At 51.5% G+C, this 18,531-nt stretch overlaps 5 protein-coding genes across 5 annotated transcripts; all 5 read right to left on the bottom strand.

Annotated features, from left to right (window-relative positions):
- Window positions 1-301: 301 nt before the first annotated feature.
- Window positions 302-3,709, bottom strand: AtWU_04394 (Peroxidase, 2 family protein; the record flags this gene model as incomplete). Its single annotated transcript, XM_035499505.1, has 3 exons — window positions 302-1,471; window positions 1,522-1,647; window positions 1,700-3,709. 3 exons carry the CDS (start codon window positions 3,707-3,709, stop codon window positions 302-304), a joined length of 3,306 nt encoding a protein of 1,101 aa, XP_035355398.1.
- Window positions 3,710-4,165: 456 nt separating this feature from the next.
- On the bottom strand, window positions 4,166-4,485 carry AtWU_04393 (uncharacterized protein; the record flags this gene model as incomplete). Its single annotated transcript, XM_035499504.1, has 2 exons — window positions 4,166-4,327; window positions 4,405-4,485. The coding sequence occupies 2 exons, from the start codon at window positions 4,483-4,485 to the stop codon at window positions 4,166-4,168; spliced, it is 243 nt and encodes an 80-aa protein (XP_035355397.1).
- Window positions 4,486-5,918: 1,433 nt separating this feature from the next.
- On the bottom strand, window positions 5,919-8,186 carry AtWU_04392 (putative forkhead transcription factor Fkh1/2; the record flags this gene model as incomplete). The annotated part of the gene is made up of 4 exons (XM_035499503.1): window positions 5,919-5,991; window positions 6,057-6,934; window positions 6,985-8,010; window positions 8,073-8,186. The coding sequence occupies 4 exons, from the start codon at window positions 8,184-8,186 to the stop codon at window positions 5,919-5,921; spliced, it is 2,091 nt and encodes a 696-aa protein (XP_035355396.1).
- Window positions 8,187-10,458: 2,272 nt separating this feature from the next.
- pacC (putative C2H2 transcription factor PacC) lies at window positions 10,459-12,652 on the bottom strand (the record flags this gene model as incomplete). The annotated part of the gene is made up of 3 exons (XM_035499502.1): window positions 10,459-11,918; window positions 11,972-12,260; window positions 12,389-12,652. 3 exons carry the CDS (start codon window positions 12,650-12,652, stop codon window positions 10,459-10,461), a joined length of 2,013 nt encoding a protein of 670 aa, XP_035355395.1.
- A 2,054-nt stretch (window positions 12,653-14,706) lies between these two features.
- AtWU_04390 (sugar porter family MFS transporter) lies at window positions 14,707-16,493 on the bottom strand (the record flags this gene model as incomplete). The annotated part of the gene is made up of 3 exons (XM_035499501.1): window positions 14,707-15,066; window positions 15,133-15,843; window positions 15,954-16,493. 3 exons carry the CDS (start codon window positions 16,491-16,493, stop codon window positions 14,707-14,709), a joined length of 1,611 nt encoding a protein of 536 aa, XP_035355394.1.
- Window positions 16,494-18,531: the final 2,038 nt, after the last annotated feature.

Genomic DNA, 18,531 nt, shown 5'->3' with positions numbered 1-18,531 from the left:
CCGTTCCAATAGAATACAAATAATATATAAATATTTCAAGTAGTGAAACAGTATCCTATTATATCCATAAAATTCAAGTATATAAGATTTCTTATAAAAACTTTGATATCTGATATATTTATATATAAATATCTAGAGAAATCTATACTATACTAGTTGAGATATATCCATTCTGAGACGGTGAGTTACATTATAGCATCTTGAATGGCTCTGGACCCGAAAGCTTTACTTCAACATCTGGATTTCTGGCACACTGAATTGGCACCTAGTATTCACTTGAAAGAAGCTTGAATCTCTGTCATCAATGAAAACTATCTGGCTCGTATATTGCTCCCACGTTACTGAATCTTTGGCACCCAATGTAGATTCCCATAAGTCTCGAGTTGCTCGGGGCCGCATATACCTTGTCGCTCCCGCGCTGCAGGGTAGTGCACTCTACAGCTGCCCTATCCTTACACCATACATCTCGCCATTCATAATCCACAGCTGTTTCCGGGGTATACGGTGGTTCGAAGGCGAGACTAAGCCTCTGACTTTTGGGCGATGCGTTGTGCTCGACCTCGAAGTCAATCTCAACCAGCTCCGATCCTGCGACTGTAGCTGACATGCCGACTATATTATCATCCCGCGCAATATGAACGGCCTGGCGAGAGTCGGTGTCTAAATCGCCCGTGCTTGCCATGACACCTGATCTATAGACGAAGAGCAGTCCAATGATTGCGCGGCCTCGAAAGTAGGCTTCGATGGTGACTACCTTTTCGGGGCAGGTATTGTCATTCCACGTCTCGAAGTAGAGCTTCCGCACCAGGTTCATAGGAGGAGAGACTTCTGGGACAAGTAGTCGAGGCCTCCAGTTTTTGTGGGGAGAATTCACTGCTCGGACGCGGTCCGAAGACTCGTTGAAGATCCATGAGATGGCTGTTAGTTCCTCATCGAAGCAACGTTGATATTCATTTCGTATCATTCCAGTGGGAAAGGTATGAGAGTACGGGGAACGGAAAGTCACACTGCGCGCACTTGTTGTTTCGAAGCGTATAACTGCGACTTGACCCACTGCCAACCCCGGAGACTCGGAAGAATAGCCCAGAGGAGCGATCCACACGGTGACTGATTGGATATCCTCGTCCGGTGATATATCAAAACAATCTTCAAGTTCGTTCATCCACTGTCCAACAATGGCTGGACTGGGATGGTTGTAATACTCAAGCTTCAGGCCAGAGATGCCACTTTGCGGGCGGGACCAACCCGATATGCCAGCAGATGCCTGAATCTTACGGATTCCCTTTAGTGATGCATAACTTTGATAGCTATCTGAATTGCTGCCGTTAATAAAATGGGAGAATTTCTCGTCGTAACGAATCTCATTATCCGGCACCAGATGACATTCTCGGTCTAAGATGTGTGGAATTGTGGATGGTTCGTCACAGAATTGGGACTGGATACCGACTCGGATAAAACGGGTTCCGTATGTCTGTCACCTGCTTAGCTATTGCTCGAACTAGTTCATGAAGCTTCACCTACCTTCTGATGGGAAACAAGCCCTGTGATGAAATGGCCAGGCGGCAAGCTTGGTATTGGTGTAACAGATGCTTCGAGCCTATAGCGAAGGGGAGCCAGTATGATAGACCGCTCATAGTTAGTTGACACCTTGACAAGGTTAGCATGGTGCACAGATTGGTGAGAATAAAGAAGGACAGACCTGTAGCCCACCAAGGCCTTCAGATAGAAATAAATCACGATTATCTTCCACGATGCTTATCCCGCTGATACGTTCACCACTTGGGCCATTGATGGGAATCGAAATGGCACAACCACCAGTAGAACCAAAGAACACCGACTTTCCGTCGGCGTAGTGATAGCCAATGCCGATAAGAGGGTGCGGATAGGATGTCATGTGAAAGTCTAGTCGGATTAACGACATGAGACATCTACCTCCCGGGCCACCGAAGTCAATATTTGACAGCGGTTCAAAGGCACGGGGTGGCTCAGGCGGTAGAAGGAGGCTGACAACCAAGCCTTCATGTATTGGGGCATGGGGAATCCACAGTTGGGAAGGCGCGTGGAACGACACCTTTACGTTCGAATGAGCCCGATGCAAAGAGCTCTGATGGTCGTCAATCCATTCAGCAAGGCCAAGGGAAACAATCTTAAACCGGTCTATGTCCGCAAGCAAGTGGTATTCATTTGCTCTTGTCGGAATCTGCAGTGTTCCTTGAGCAATGCCTGGGCCGTTGCTACCACCAATCCAGCATGATGAAGCAGAGTTATCGTATTGTAACTGAATTCCCACTAAGCCTTCCGAGCAAAATGCCACGCGAAAAGCCTCGATGAAGAGTTTTGTGGGCACGTCTATACACGTTTCGGTAGCTGGATTGCGATAACCAATCAATCGACCAACGCAGTTGCCTTCGTCCAACGGCAATATATTGATACCAGAGATAAACCGGCGTGCGCCGATCTTGACGGTCGATATACCAATTCGCTTTTCATGCTCTTCCTGCGGGACCATGAAGGGCTGTGCCTTTCGATAGAGCACCCGACATCCCTCTTGCAGGGGGCAATCCTCATCAATGTATGCCAGCTGACCTGAGAAGTAGTTCACGACCTTCGCTAGCCGTGGGCCCGCTTGGAAACTTTCTATATCAACCAGGGTGAAGTTGTTCCCTCGCATTGGCGATGGACAATAGTCCAGTCCGCCGGGGCCGCGTCGGAAAATGGAGTCTAGGTCCACAAGAGACGCGATGGGCTCCAGTAGGTCCCGGATTCTCTTTCGATTGGCCAGTGTTGGCGTGGCAGCTTTTAAAGATGCCCTTGTGGCGAAGAAAAGTCTGAACCAATTTTGTGATTCTGAAAGACGAGGGAAAACAAAGTCAGCCTCTTGGCCGAGAAGGAACCTACTCCGCCAATACGACCGTGAGAGCATAGACATATCTGCGAGTACCGATAGATCGTGGCATACGAGTCTCAAAGTGAGATGCTGTTCAAAGGGTACATATGATAAGATCTCAAGCAGAAGCTCAATTGAAAGGTTGCTAAAAGCATGGTACCTCCTCTCCCCCGCCTTTGCAAGGCGTCCTACTCTTGAGTTACCATGCGACAAGTTTCGCCTGGGACTGCTCCCCAATTCCTCGGCAGCAGAACTGGAATCAGTCGGATAATTCATAACCGAGATCGCACAGGGGTCAGCATAAAGATGGGAGTCCAGATCCACCGGCTGTATCCGCCCGAACACTTTATGTGTTTGCGCAGCGCCCGCATAGTCATGGCCAAAGTGGAAGATGGAGGCTTCGAGGCACGGAGTGCAGTTGAGTTGGTAGAATACCATTTCGGCAACTGCGGTGTCACTTTGTGATGACGATCCAACTCGCCCATGGTTGAGCCTCAAAATGAGCAATTTCCAGCATGACTCGTGAAATCCAAAACACCATTGGCTATCCGATTGTTCGCAAAGCCTCCATTCATCTAGGGCGTCAAACGATACATCGCCGTAGACTCGATTACTGTCCAGTGGTGCATGGAGGGTTTTCCGACCGCGTACTACCCCTATCCCAGTAGTTTTGATGTGATCAACGGCAGGATTGGTCGAGTAAATACCCCGAACCTGTGCGTACCAAGGGCGGGCGCTGGACTGTGGAGTATCCGGACCATCCCAATATGGGTCAGGCAGCAGAATCACCCCGCAAAACGGACAGTAGACATTGGACACCATCTTGCGAGGTGGCACACTTGTGCCTTTCGTAAGGGATAATTGGTAAACTAAGACCCTGAATGTTGAATGTTTCAGGGGAGGGACACTAGATACGTCTGCTAGTCGGAGCATGTTGGCGGAATAGTAATGAGGTTGCGTGTGGCCGCTGGAAGTTACGGGCTAATTAATGGTCCAGAGCTCAAGTCCAAAGCTGTTATATTACTTCATCAGCGTAGAAGCATTGATGAGTAGGCTATTCTATCAATGACACCTCATGCTCCACATTCCGACTGCCACTCTTGGTGAGTAGCTCATAAATAGCCATACTTATGATGTTATAGCACCATGTCTTCTATACTATAACTTATATTAATGACAATACCTTAAGCCCCCGACCCTCCCTTCATACCCCAAATCACACCCCAATTCAGTTCAAAGCTGATACCTCACCCAACAACCCAACAAACCCATTCCCCTCTAATTCCCACACCGATTCACATCGCAATTAACACAGCACCGCTTCTCCGGTCCCTGGAACACCTCCTCCTCTGTCTGGACGGCTTCACGCTTATCGTTCGCTCCGCAACGCGCATAGGGATTGTCGCAGAGGATGCAGCAGCGTTTGGCGATGGATGAGTCCTATTTATATGACATTGATTAACATTCCACGTAGTGATAACAGAAGTAATAGAAAAGAGGAAAGAGTATAATAATACCTGATTATTTCCAACCGGACTAGCCAGCGCAACAGGCAGAACCGCCAACGAGAGGAAAGTGATGATGCTGGAGGGACGCATTGTTCGTTTTCTTTTTGGTTTTGAAAAGATGTGATAGATCGAGAGATGAATTGGAAGAAAAAGCTCTGCTGCTGCTATTTACTACGAGCATCAACCCCCAATTTATACCCTCACTTCCCATCTACTACTTACAACTTCTGTCCTGATCCGACCTCGGTCTCCCTCCGCCCGCGCAGCGACAACCACTCTTGGCAGTGTTGGCACATTCCCATGTCTCAGAGCAACTGGATCCATCAAACCAAGACTGGACTAATAAGCGATCAGCAATGTAAATTGCACGTTGATCAGATAAGATAATCAATCAATCCTTAGCGCAGGGTCTCGGAAGCATACCCCCTTTACGGTGGTTCTGTGACGTGTGTGTGCGGGATATGTGGATCCCTCTTTGATTTCTTTCCCTATGGGAGGGGTGTGGGTTGTTGATTAATATCTAGATGTTACTATAATATCAGTCGAGTCATCGTATCCGACCAGGATGGATGGCATGGTCGTCTGATTCGGGTCGGTGTAGGGCCGTGATAGATTGATTAGTCGAGGTTCATACTATTTTTATGAATCTAGTCTTGGTTGGATATATTCTTAATTTTTATTTGCAACTTCTTCTGCTATGTGATATGAAACTGGTATAATTTTCTAGAGTCAAGTTAGTCTGTGGTTAGTGAGAAGGAGTAAGTAGCGTAGTGACGTTTGTGTATGACTATGAAATCAGTGAAATCTTCAATACCATCTTATCTTTCTTTCTTCGAAAACTGCTTTGTAGCTTACTTAGCAGTAGCTATGGATCCCTGAATCCACAGTAAAACAGGACCCATATCGCCACCCTTCTTTCCCAATAAGGTAGTATAAATTGTGGACCAAGTAAACAATTCTACACAGCATCTAATTACATTATGCTTTTTCTGAACAGAGTTACTACTAATATACTTTGTGATATGATAGCTGCCTATTTCATTACATCTGAATGCAAGTATAATTACCGAGAATCTTTCACATAAAGAATGTGTGTTTTCTTTTACGGCTAGTATGTCTGTGAATTAGGAACATAACAGTATATAATATATGGTGCCGAGGTTTAATGCGAGATAATTTGATTATTGACTTCTATGCGTTATGAGAATGATAAGATGTTTATACTCTCAATATATTCTCATCTCGTACTGGTGTGGTCTGGTTTATTGTGTGATGTAATGATAATAAAAGTCCAGGCTGATAATAAGATATGCTATATAAATACTCATCATTTCTCATTATCTAATAGCAAACCTCCAAACACCATTGCTGCTAGCCCCTGTTGTAAGACTGAAGCAAATCAAAGCAATAAAGCAAAGCAGCAAGCAGACAAAACAAAATATACGCTCTAATCCGGTCATAGTACATACATTATAACATACAGACATGCATACATACAGACATCGTGACTAGCTGCTCGCTGCTTACGACGTCGCTGCACTCGTCCGCGCCGCGTTGCTCAGCTGTCGATGATACGAGCCAATGGTTTGGAAGCCCCTGTTATACCAGGTTAGTTAGTATACTGTCTTCCCCGAGAGGGAAAAGGCATGGAAGGCACCCACCTCGCCAGGTCAAATCCGCTCCCCTCCTCTTCGTCGTCCTCCTCGTCAGGCCGCTCGTTCTTCGTCTCCGGTTCACGGCGTGGTGGCATGCGGCCAGTCGTCATTCCGTTGGCCGTGCCTGGCTTGCTGGGACTGGCTAGGTTCGGTGGTGGTGGACTGCTGCTAGGGATACTTCCCAGTCCGTCGCCCAATTCGCCCTTCAGTGGGCTCATGTCTGGCACGGGCCGGGCCGGCGTGCTGCCAATGTCTGCGAACTTCCAGAACTGTGCGGGAGAGCTCATGGGCATAAATTTAGATGGAATCTGTGCGGTGCTAGGCGGAGGCAGTCGTGGCTGCTGGCGTTGCGGTGCTGGCGTAATCATCGATGACGGCCCGTCATCGTAGTATGACGATGACAGCACAGGCGGGGATCCGGCAATGTTGTCTGACAAGCCATAAGTCCGACTGAGACTGGTGCCGTTGCTGGTGTTCTTCGTGGCGGATCGTGTGGGCAGAGGGGATGGTTCCTCATAGTCGCGGGTATTAGAAGGTCGCAAGGGAGCACCTGCACCATTACGGGCGGCACGGGAGCCTCGTTCGGGAGTATACGCTTCAATTGGTGCAACCGGGAATGAGCTGAATCCAGGAGAGGACACCGGTGGAGACTTCTTCGTGGCCGAAAACACCGCCTCCATGCCGTTGGCGCCCCGAGCGGCGGGATCCCTCGTGGCAGGGGACGACGGGGCGGACGATTGCGTTCCCTTCCGCAGCTGCTTCTTCCAGTACTCTTCGCGATATTCCGGGGCAATCTGCCATTTCATGCCTTTGCCGGGTTCGTCTGTGCGCCGGGGGACCTTCTGAAATGCCTTATTCAAGGACAAATTATGACGGATGGAATTCTGCTACTTGTTAGTATTTTCTCTTTCGACATAGAAGAGACTAATCTCACCTGCCAACCGCTCTGGGAGTGGCGGTAGAATGCGTACTTGTCCATGATCCAGTTGTAGATACTGTTCAGCGTAAGTTTCTCCTCCTCACTCGAGAAGATCGCCTGCGCAATCAATGTCGCATAGCTGTACGGTGGCTTCAAGTCCTTGGCTGCATCCTTGCTGTAATCGATCTCCTCCGTACTCTCCATCATCATACCGCGGTTATACAGCGGCGACTGCTTGGCCGTGCGCGCTCCCACCGTATCGGGCGACCGCGGGGGCGGCGTCACCTGACGCTTGAGGAACTGCGGTGCGGGAGCCAGCGAAGGGGCGCCAGCCGTGGCAGGGGCTGCATCCGCAGTAGCGGCCGTCGAGGGAGGCTGGGGATGAGCATGCTGGGAGGCATCCCAGGTAGCCACATCCTCCTCTCCGTTGGCGAGACGCTGGGCGCGTTCCACAAAGGTGGGATGAATATTGGCCTTATCGCCGGGCGTGACGAACATCATCTGGGTATTGGCGATCTCAATGATATCACCACACGAAAGGATCGCATCGGTGCCGCGCTTGAGGATCGCACTGTTCAAACGTACGCCGTTCCGACCGTTGACGCGGATGTGCCAGGACGCCGTTTCCTCGCCATCGTAAAAGATCTCCGCGTGCAGGCGTGACACAAACTTGCTCGGTCCCAAATCCACATTTACCTCCGGCAGCGCGCGGGCGGCGATTGTAACCGGGCTTGACTGTTCATCCAACTTTTGTTCGCGGTCGGGCTCGCGGCCGATATTGACGTGGAGGGTTTTGACGTAGTAGGTCCAGTTGCGGCCGGCGATTTTGGCGTAGGCGCGGATGCTCTGCTTGTTTTCGGTTTTCGCGTTGGAGTGATCACGGAGCACGCGTACTTCTTCGCGGGCGGTTTCCAGATACGAGATCACCATATCCACCAAATCCTGGTTTTCCGACAGTTCCTGATCGGGGGACGAGTCATCGGCTTCATCGGCAGATTCCTGCTTCACGGGTCGAGGCTGGGGAGAGGCACGGTGATCAATCTATTTTAAAAGTCAACAGCTGAGCCTTCTGATATACCGCTGGGCTCTCATCTACTACCCACCTTGCGCTTCTTGTTGGACGGCCGCGTCGGGGATGAATCCGGAGCCTCCGCGTCCGATGTTTCCTGCAGCTGGATTTCCTTGCGCCGCGCGCGACGACGGTTGGAGAGTGGCATGGTGGTGGTTAAAATGGGACGATCGCAAGACCGGGGTCAGCGTCGAAATCCTCTAATCTGTATCGTCCGTGGTCTGGTCGCCAGCGTGGATGTCTAACGGGTCTAATCTAGGAGCGTGGTGTGGGTGGTGATGTGATGTTGAGGGTAGAGTGTGAAGCTAGCGGTCGTGTGTGTTGACGTCGAGTCGCAGGAAATCCGCGGCGAAAGCAGACCAACCGTGATGAGCTCAGCCGGAACAGAAATTCACAGACAAATGATCGACGAGAAAATGAATGACGACCGAACGAAAGGCAGGCGAAAATCCAAACCCAAACCGGGATGGCAGGTCCAGGCAGCGAGAACCAAGGGAACGTTTGCCACTCGCGCAAGACGGACGCGAACTGGAGGAAGAGGAAGTGGAAGTGGCTGACTGATGCAGACGAGAAAAGGGCCAGCCACCGCGGGGAGAGACCCGGTCGCGAGAGAGTTTGGTTCGGGTGTGATGTCGATCGGGATTGTAAGTAGTAAGTCGATGGTAGTAAAGTAGGTAGGACAAAGGGATTGTGCAAGACAAAGTGATAGGGGGTCAAATTGTGGTAGGAGTTGAAAAAGAGAAAAAGACAACTCTAGCAGTAAAATGCAAGAGAAGCAAAGAGAAAGAAAAGAGAAGAAGAAGATTGATGGACCAGCAAGTTGCAACGCAAAAGCAACGGCCGTGAATGGATTGCACGCAAACGCGCCGCGGGTTCAGGTTTGGACCAAACAAGATCAAGCGTGACCGCTTCCGTTGTGGGGAACACGCCGAAGAATGAATTCAATCACCGCCAACCTTCTTTCTCTTTTTATTATTTTCACTTGTGCTCAGCTGTCGTCTTTCAACACATTCATGCCAGTTGTTGTTGTTCGGTCTCGCTCATATATCGCCAAATTAAGGTTGATCGCCCTTGTCCGATCTGGATCTGAATCAGTCCCATTCCTTTCCAACTATTTCTCCATTCTCCTTTTCTCTCTTTCTTTCTTTCTCTAATTGACTAACCTCCCCTTTTCCCATTATCGAACCTCCCCGACCGCAGTAGATCCCCGGTTTAATATGTATGTCCACCAGTGGAGGCTGCCGCAACCGCCGTAAACAGGCAGTGGAGCCCACCAGCTGCATCCCTCCCAATGCAAGGATGCAGGATGGAAGGAAGACCACGGCCTAGCCGGGTGCAGTTGCTCGTGCTGTTTGTGCTCCTTCTTTCTTTATTTCCTCTCTTTTCTACCGCCTTCATTCTCTCCCCTCGAGAGATAAAATATTTAGTTACTGTGTATCAGTGTCTCCTAAGTGTCGGATGTACCTGTAGCTACAGCCAGCACCAGCACAAAGATTCCAGCTGATGTAAATGACATCCACAATGTCCATGTCACCATCAGCCTTCCGGCTATGATCGGAGTCTCCGGAACACCCTTGTTTGGGACAACCATAATTACTAGTTATGAGAGAGAAAGCATTCATCGGAAATCAGAGCAAGTGACTGGCCGACCGGCATCCTGACAGGGTTCCATTTCCATTCTTCCCCATTGGGGAAAAAGCATCCTTCGGCCTCCTTCCCTCTCCACCGGATCAGGCAAGGTGAAAAAAGCATCATCGAGGGCACGTTCGAACCCTGCTGATCCATGTCTGCGAGGGTCGGATCAACGTATCGCCTCGTCGCCCATCGCTGCCCCTGCGCTTGATCCATCCATTTCTTAAAACTCTCCGCTGCGCTGGTTGCGTCATGCCTCTCCGCGTGCGGTTTAGTGGCCCGCCATTGGAATGTCTGCCAATCTGGCTCTCCATCACAGCCTAACCCGACCCAGCGAAAACAGCCTGTAGCTCTACGCACTTGGTAACTATTTGTTTGTCTACAATTTACGGGATTGAGCTCAACAGAAACAGACGTTGTTTGTCCTTGAAACTTGAATGGAAAGATAAACTAGCCAGATGGGACGCCATTTGGATTCGGCGCCGTGTCCCATGCATTCCGCGGCGCCATCCATACACACGCCTCCAACAGAACTCCGTGTGAAAAGAAACAACAAGGAATGAGAGAGGAGACGTAAATAAAAGGAAGTAAATCCCAGGGCTGGGCCCACATATACACGGCCCATGGCCCATGGGTGTAATCACACTGCGTTACCACGTGCACGTGGACAGGGAATCAAACTAGCACCCAGATAGTTCGTAGCAACCGGAAGTACTCGCTCCGGAAGAATCAAATATAACAGAATATAAGCCCAGAGAGAAAGAAGGAAATATTGTCCAGCAAACAAGCTAAGGCATCTTCGAATCGCCATCTTCATCTACCCCACGTAGTGTCGGGTACATCACCACATCACCTGTCTCCGGCTTCACAGCCGGTTCCTCGGCCTTACTTGGAGCCTCGATTTCCACTCCCTCCATATGAGTATCTGGGTTGGCCTCTGGTGTCTGCTCATGAGTGCTGCTGTTGCTGCTGCTGCTGCTGCTGTTGCCGCCGCCAGCCTCCTGGTTCTCAAACTCGCCCCGTTCCAGCCGGGAAGCAATGTAGTTGCGCAGATACTCAATCAGCCGCACCTTCTCCACCCACTGTACATCTGCCCGCTCGGCCACCTCCGTCGCCGCCTGGGCGGTCCGCAGGGTTGCCTCAGCTTCCGCGGCAGTGCCCGAAAGAGCCGGGTCGATCAAGCTAGCAGAGATGCGCTCAGGTGAGGATGGCGAAGAGTGCTCCTTGGCCTTAGGAGTACGCTCACCCTCATCCTTGCTGTCCTGGGTAAGATCCATCTCCTCGCTCAGCTGACGAGTCTCTGGACGAGCGCGCTGCAGCGTGCCACCCGTGTACCGGCGGCGATCATCGTGGTCGAAGATGCCCCCGAGGGTAGACGGCGGCGCGGTACTCGAAGCGGTCGGGTACCCAGCCGCCATGCTGTCAGCCATTGTAGCGGACGGCAGACGAGGGTACATGCTGCCTCCTTCATGGTGAGGCGGCGAGACCCTTGTCGCCGATGGCAAGGAAACGGGTGAGCGACCGGAGGTGTACGACTGAGCGCTGGACGGCGGCGTGAGGGCGGGAGTGCCTGTGGAAGGCGAGTGGGTGGCTGGGTTTGGCATCATTGAGGCAGAGCTGGTTGCTGTCGCATGGCTGGGCGGCAACTGGGTAGGAGGCGAGTGGGTGGTGCGGTAGCTCATGCCACCATGAACGTAATGGGCGCCCGGCTGGGCAACACCCGCAGCAGCCACATTGTCGTCGTTCTCATATATAGTATCCTGCATCTGCTGCAGGAACTGATCAATATTGATCAGATCGTTCTTGGTCCGCACGTTACTCATGGGCGGCAGGTGGTAGGCCGGTGCGGAGGGAGCACCCCCGGGGCTGTATCCGCCACCACCAACGGCCACTGGCGCAGGCATCGGCTGGTACTCAGGCAGGGGCCCGCTGCTCAACACAGGGAGCGACAGGCTCTGCAAGCCCAGCAGACGCTGACCGACAGCAGCATAGGAGTTCGGGTCGAACTGACGCCGTTTCAGGTCGCCAAAGAACTCATTCAGGGCATCGTAGCCGCGCTTCTTGGATTCATAAGAAGCATGGGTAGCCTCTGGGCCGTGGTTCAGGGCGTAGTAGACATTTCCGTAGGACGGGTTGGCAGGCTGAGGAGGAGGGTGCGATTGGTAATACTGGGGAGCGCCATGTGCATAGCCCTGGCTGGGGACCGCGTTCAACGCGGGCTCAAAATAGTGCGTAGCGGTCGCATAGCCTACATCTCGTGTCAGCCGGCAGTGCAGAACAGTCAGACTGGGAAACGCTTACCCTTGGCACCTCCACCGAACATCATGTCCGGATTCCGGGCTCCAGGCTCCGGCGACCGGACCAGAACTGAATCGTCGGCATGGGTCTTGACGTGCTTCTTCAAATCCTGGGGGCGCTTGAAGGCTTTCCCGCAGAAATCACACTTGTGTGGTTTAAGCGGTACATGCACGCGGATGTGAGAGGTGATGTGGTCGCGCTTGACAGTGGTAGTGCGACAGCTGCCCCATTGGCAGGTCAGGTTGAGGTTGTTTGTGCTCTTGCGGCCGACGTGACGTTCGCACACATGTTCCTAAGCCGGGGCGGTCAGCTACCACATCCAAACGAGGATGTGATGAGTCAAGCCAACACGTAGCCCACTGCTGGTGGCCTGAATCATCACAGTAGAGATATAGAATAGAAAAACAAAGGACAACTCACATAGAGAGCTTCAGGGGAAGGGCACTTTTCCGAGCAACCCTGCCACAGGCAGGACAACTCCTCAGAAGGACGAGTGGTGGTGCCGTTCATGGGGGGGTTTGCCACGGCAGCCGAGGCAGCCGCAGCCGTCGCGGCCGCAGAAGCAGCGGTCGCAGAGGATACCTGAGCAGGTTGCTGAGCTGAAGGAGAATCCTGGGAAGTTGAGGTAGGCATGGGAGCGGCGGTCGTCGAAGGGGCCGTCGTGGTGTCTTGGGGTTCCGACATTGCCAAGAAAAATCTTTCTTGTCCCTTTCTTGGGAGCAGCGGAAGTAGAAAGCAACTCAACACAAGTCCGCCTCAAGCGTGCAAGGGGAAGTAAAGATTGGGAGACCCAAGACTCTTGGAGCTAATAAAGGGTAACAAGAGGATCGCTACGACAGATGGCGCGGTGAGGGAGTGGCGGACAAGACAATGGACAAATACGCACACCGACACCGGATATTCTGGTAGAGGGAGAGAATTGGCCAGGAGAAGGAAGAAAACGGAAAGGAAAGGACAGCAAAAGTGTTGTTAAGATCACGAAACACAAATGGCAAATATGAGCAAAGAGAAATACGGGGGGGATGTGAAAGTAATAAGGGAAACTAACAGATTGCCGGACCAGAGGAAGAGGAATAGCAGAGAATCAGGGGGGAGAAGGGGAAGGGAGGAAGTCTTGGGCCGAGAGGGGGAGGCTTGGGTTCAGAGCCGAGCCTTGCCTAGAAAAGGCCGCTTGCACAGCCGGGCGGAAGACGGGGACAAGACTGGCCAGGATGACAAGACGCGACAAGCCTGGAGGCCTGGGCACCGGCCGGGCCAAGAGGCCGTGCGGGGCTGGTGGCGTGTGTGTAAATGTCTGCCTGCCCTTTTGTGACTCTTCAACTTCGGCTGCTATTACTGCAACCACTACAAATGTCTGTTATTTGCTATACAAGTCAGTCCACCCATCTCAATACTAAATATACATACAAGTGAAAAAGTATTGCAGGTAAAAAGTACCTGCACACATAGCGCATGGTTCCCCTCACAAACCCCAGTCAGTAACCTACTAGTCTCACTAGTAGTGCAATAACAGGCCGTCAAATAACGCAGTGGGCTTATTACTAGTAATAGTTAGCGACCGTCTCAATACGGTAATTATACACCAACAATCCCCTGTCATCCACTCAAAAACCCCGCGCCGACCGATTGCATTTTTGGAAATCCTTTGTTAGTCATCCCCCATCATGGCATTCCAAATGTCTCACTCTCTTGCCCGTCTTTTCCTCAATTTTCAGGCACATGGATCGGTAACAGACCATGTGGTGGACTTCTTCTTTCTGTTCGGAGGAACTGCCACATTGCCTTGCAATGCCAATAAATCTCCTCCACCCGCTTCTTCACGTTCTTCTCTTTTTTGCCCTCCTCCCCCTCTTGGCACCTTTCCCGCTCCGTGGATGAAGTCTTGGAAGGTCACATCTGACCGTGGTACGATGCCTGAGTTGGTCAGGTTTCCTCTTAGTCAGAATGGCCCCTCCCTTGGCATGTAAGACGGAATCCATCGGGTCTTTCTGGCGCGGAGCACGAATAGGAAAGGTTGGGGAGGGGGACATCCCTGTCAAACAAAGTTTCCCCGTGGTTCTTTGTGTGTCTGGTTGTTCGAAAAAGACACATACCAGTAGACTAAATATTTTAGTAGCATAAACTATGTCCGCATGTAAGCGCCAAGACCCACAGAGAATCCCACGCGACGGTCGTGGTGCTTACCTTTGCCTTGCTGCTTCTGGAATATGCATCAATGCTGCAGACTGGAGGGATATATTTCTTCACTCCAGATTTCCTCCGGGCATGATGATGCAACTTCATAATTCTACATACTACCCTGCATGTGTGCTCCATATTTCAGAGTTCGGGTTCAGCTGGGTTTCACAGGTCGTACAGATTGCACAAAGATGCAGCGGGTGACGTGCTGGGTAAACGGTGGTGGTGATCAAAACCGCCACCAGATACTATTCAAGAACTGACCGGAAGGCTGGTGTTCCGGGCCTCCGTTTCCTCTTTTTTTGGATGGGGAATCGAACAAGGCTACCAGTTCTCCCTAAATAAAGTATCTACTAGTGACTTGACCTGTGTCGGGGATGGTAAGATCGGCGAGAAACTAGGCATCTATGTTACGCTGAAACCAAGTCACATGCACGGAAGAGGAACGAATTCGGTAGTTCTGCCAGCAGGTCAAAGCCTGATCCGATGTATGTATATCAACTCCTGAAATCTATTTACAATGTCTATGTCCGTATAAAACCATAAAATAAGCCAGATAATTAAGCGCTCTCGACATGCTCCTGAGGGTCGTTCTTCTCGAACGCTCCATCCTTCATCTCGTGACGGAACCGTTCCTCTTCTTCTCTCAGCTGCTCCTTGAGTTTCTCGTTCGCCCTCCAGATCGGCTTGATCTTGAAGAGCTGGTCGACCGCCTCCAGTGGGATACCACTGGTCTCGGGGATGAGGAAGAAGGCGAAGAACCAGGCGAAGAAGGACAACGACGCGAAGAAGAAGTACACGCCGTAGCTCATCGCAGCGAACATCTGCTCGGTGAAGCGAGAAACAAGGAAGTTGAAGAGCCAGTTACTGGCCGTGGTGCAAGCCTGAGACAGCGGACGAATGTTGGGATCGAAGAATTCCTATTCATAGAAAGTTAGCAAGGTGTTCATAAGAGACCCCGCTTGATTGGAGTAGAGGGAACTTACCGAGTTGATGACCCACGGGGTACCGTTCCAGGTGGGGGTGTAGACAGCAGTCCACAGGTAGAAGAAGAAGATGGCAGCAATACCTCCGCCATTCAGGTGGTCCTGGGGGTGTTCCGTCGGGCGGACAATGTAAATGTAGGCACCAATAGCGTACATGCAGGCGGATCCGCAGACGGCACCACACAGGAGAAGTTTCCGACGTCCGAATTGATCAACCAGGAAGAGCAACCAGATAACGGTGAAGACGGCCTTGACGACACCGAAGATACCGTTGAGAATACCCTTCGTGTTGCCAGTAACACCAAGACTGGCGAAGATAGTCGGGCTGTAGTAGTTGATGGCGTTGATACCGGACGCGTTCTGCCAGAAGAACAGCATGCAACCCAGGAAGAGGCGGTACTGCAAGCTAGGCGCCTGGAAGACAGCCCTGAAGGGCTTCCAGAAGCCCAGACCAACAGTAGCAACCTGCTCCTCGATGGCTTGGTCAACAGTAGCCACCTCTTCGGTGATGTAAATATCGTTTTCATCGAGTTGACGAATCCAGCAGAGGTTCTTCATGGCTTGCTCGCGACGACCCTTGAGGAATAACCAACGAGGGGATTCCCTCATCCACAGGGAGCCGAGGAAGAGCATACCCGACGGAATCAGTTGAACAGCAAAGGGAATAACCCATTGCTGGTGGTCTGAGGGCATAGTTTGTTCAACACCATACTGTAGAAAACGTGATCAGCATTGGCACGTGACCAAATAAATAAGGCAACGATGGGGAGAGATGGAGGAATTTTGAAAGTAGGGTAAAGAAAAGATGGAAAGCCACTTACGTTGATCCAAAAACCAACCATACCACCAACCTGCCAACCAAGTTCATAGAAGCCGACCAGTCGGCCTCTGATGGCCGGAGGAGCCAGCTCTGACAGGTAGATCGGGACGACGTTGGATGCCACACCCGTGCCGAGACCGGAAAGGACACGGCCAGCGTACAAGATGCCGAGCCCACGAGAGCCGTTGGCTCCCATCTGCAACCCGGAACCGAGAATGAAGACAGCCGAAGAGATGGTCAAACTCCATTTACGTCCAAAGAAGTGAGAAATTCCGTAGGTGAGCAGAGCTCCGAAGAAAGCACCAGCAATGAACAAAGAGACAATATTTTCACTAATCAAATCCACGGCCGAATCACTCATCTTGTCCAACCCGAACTCGGCTTCAAAGGAAGGCAGAGTAATTGTCGTCCCGATGAACCCACTGGTATATCCAATCATGTTGGAACCACATGAGGCAATAAGGGCGAGCACATAGACTCGCCAATTGTAGACATTTTTGGGAGTCGGACGGTCCTCAACGAGGTGAAGAATTCCACCCATTGTATGGGAGAAGAGGGAGGGGAAGGAGGGAGAAGAGGGAGGAGAAAACTCTGATGACCGTGAGAAATCCTGTCAACAGGAGAATGAACAAGGACAAGGACGAAAGAAAAATATAAGGAGGTGTCCTGTCAACAGGAAAGATGGATGGGAGAAAAGAAGAAAGAGAGGACAGGCAGAGACGGGCCGGGCCATAAGTAATATCTTCGGATTCCTACGAGTTCTACGGAGCAGCCAGAATGTGGATACGGATTTCTCCCCCTGCCTCGAACGCTCTCCACAATCTACGTCGTGGCCAAACCCCATCCGGGGAGGACCATTCTGGAGATACAGAATAGCGAGGCTGTGATACGCCGAAAATGCAGCTAGAGGTACTTAATCTTCGGACTATGCAGAACGATTCCCACAATTTTTGCCCCCGTGATGTGGGAGAATGGGTCGGGGGAGTGTTTTCCCCAGACGTTGAGTCTCGCTTAGCCGGCGCGGAGAAGGTCTCGCCAGGAAACATTCAGCCGCAGATCAGGGGCCAAAACGCAGGAAGTATATAAGGGCCGTATCCCCCCAGCTAGCTAAGGCGTTTATCCGAGTCAGTGTGTATATAACAAAATGTATACCCTAGTGGGTGGGGGAGAAGAACAGTTCCACGACCTAGTGACCCGTCGCGTCTGTGGTTTAGTTTACCCATGTTGAAAGTAGGTTGTGAAGAATTTGCCGGTGGGCCATCTGAAGAGTCCAACCAAATGCTGACCGGTCTTGGAGGGGCAAAGCTTGGAGCTGAGGCGTGAAGGGGCATTGGCGACCCGACAGATCGCCGCCCTGGACAGCACATTCTTTCTCCCGGTTCAGGTCGGCACCCGGACGAACCAGATGGAAGATGATTCTGTTGAGAACCAAGGAATTCGGTTTCCAGGTTCCACAAGCTTAAGCGAGAGGTCGGAGGCTTTGGGATACCCGAAAGGCTTTAGCCGGCATTTGTCCAGCATGTTAGTCAAGGTTGTCATGGGATAATGGGACTCGTAGCTCTCATGGAGTCAGGTAAGACCAGTCAGAGAGGTTGGGAGAGGCCTTAACCCAATCCTGGTGGAGATTAGGGCCGGAGGATAGCCGAGACGTGTAAAGACTGGTGCCGATCTAGACTAAGTACGCCGTGGATCGGAGTCAGATGAACGGGTAGAGGACGTCTAGGGCCGACTGGAAAGCTTTACCCCGGCTCACCGGGGATGGGGATGGGGAAGACCAGCATATCAAGCGCTAGTTATCGTAAGCGTTGGAGCAGACGAGGAGGCGACGGCGACGCGAGGCGACCACCCAAGATAACAAAGTAAAGTAGGCGAGTCTAAACCCAGGCGGGAAATCCACACGATGTCTGGTCACGGGCGGCACACTAGGCTGCCTGCAGGCTTAGTGGTGACGCTAGCCCGAAGAGGTATAGCTGTCAGCTGACCGGGTGTCCCTTTACACGGCGGGGATTCGCTTTCGACCCAAAGGACCCCTACAGGCCGGCTCATGAACGATACTCCGCGTCTTCTGGAAGCCCAAATGCGGAGTCTCCGCATCTGGCTCATTTATTATCGCAAGCCTCGCCGCATTATGATGCTAAAGGGATGATCCTGGAACTCTTTCTGCGACTACGTGTGCCATGACGCAATTGCTGGCGGACTAACTTGACATCTCAACGTGGTGGGCAATGCGCACCCGGATCGTCCTCAATAGTCCGCCGGGTAAAGAGACACAGACCAAACAGTCATGACCAGCTGGCTAGTTACTAACCTTAGTGACGACTGATAACAGTCAGACCGCTGACAAACGCTCCTCCGACCAGGGGCCAACGATTCCCCGCATCCCGGACATGCCGGAGAATGAGATATCCAACATACACACCTGTCACATGCACACTAACATGATAATGCCGCGCTGCATATGCATAGCTGACTAACCGGAATCAAGCTGCCCGGCACATCCGATCACCAGCGAAACACAATCATATCAATCAATCCGCGATCAGACCATCGATCCAGATCATCCCTATCCTTATCCCCTG

Source organism: Aspergillus tubingensis (genome assembly GCF_013340325.1).
Source record: "Aspergillus tubingensis WU-2223L DNA, scaffold_6, whole genome shotgun sequence".
Classification (NCBI taxonomy): Eukaryota; Fungi; Ascomycota; class Eurotiomycetes; order Eurotiales; family Aspergillaceae; genus Aspergillus; species Aspergillus tubingensis.
This window is presented reverse-complemented; position numbering and strand designations above follow the sequence as displayed.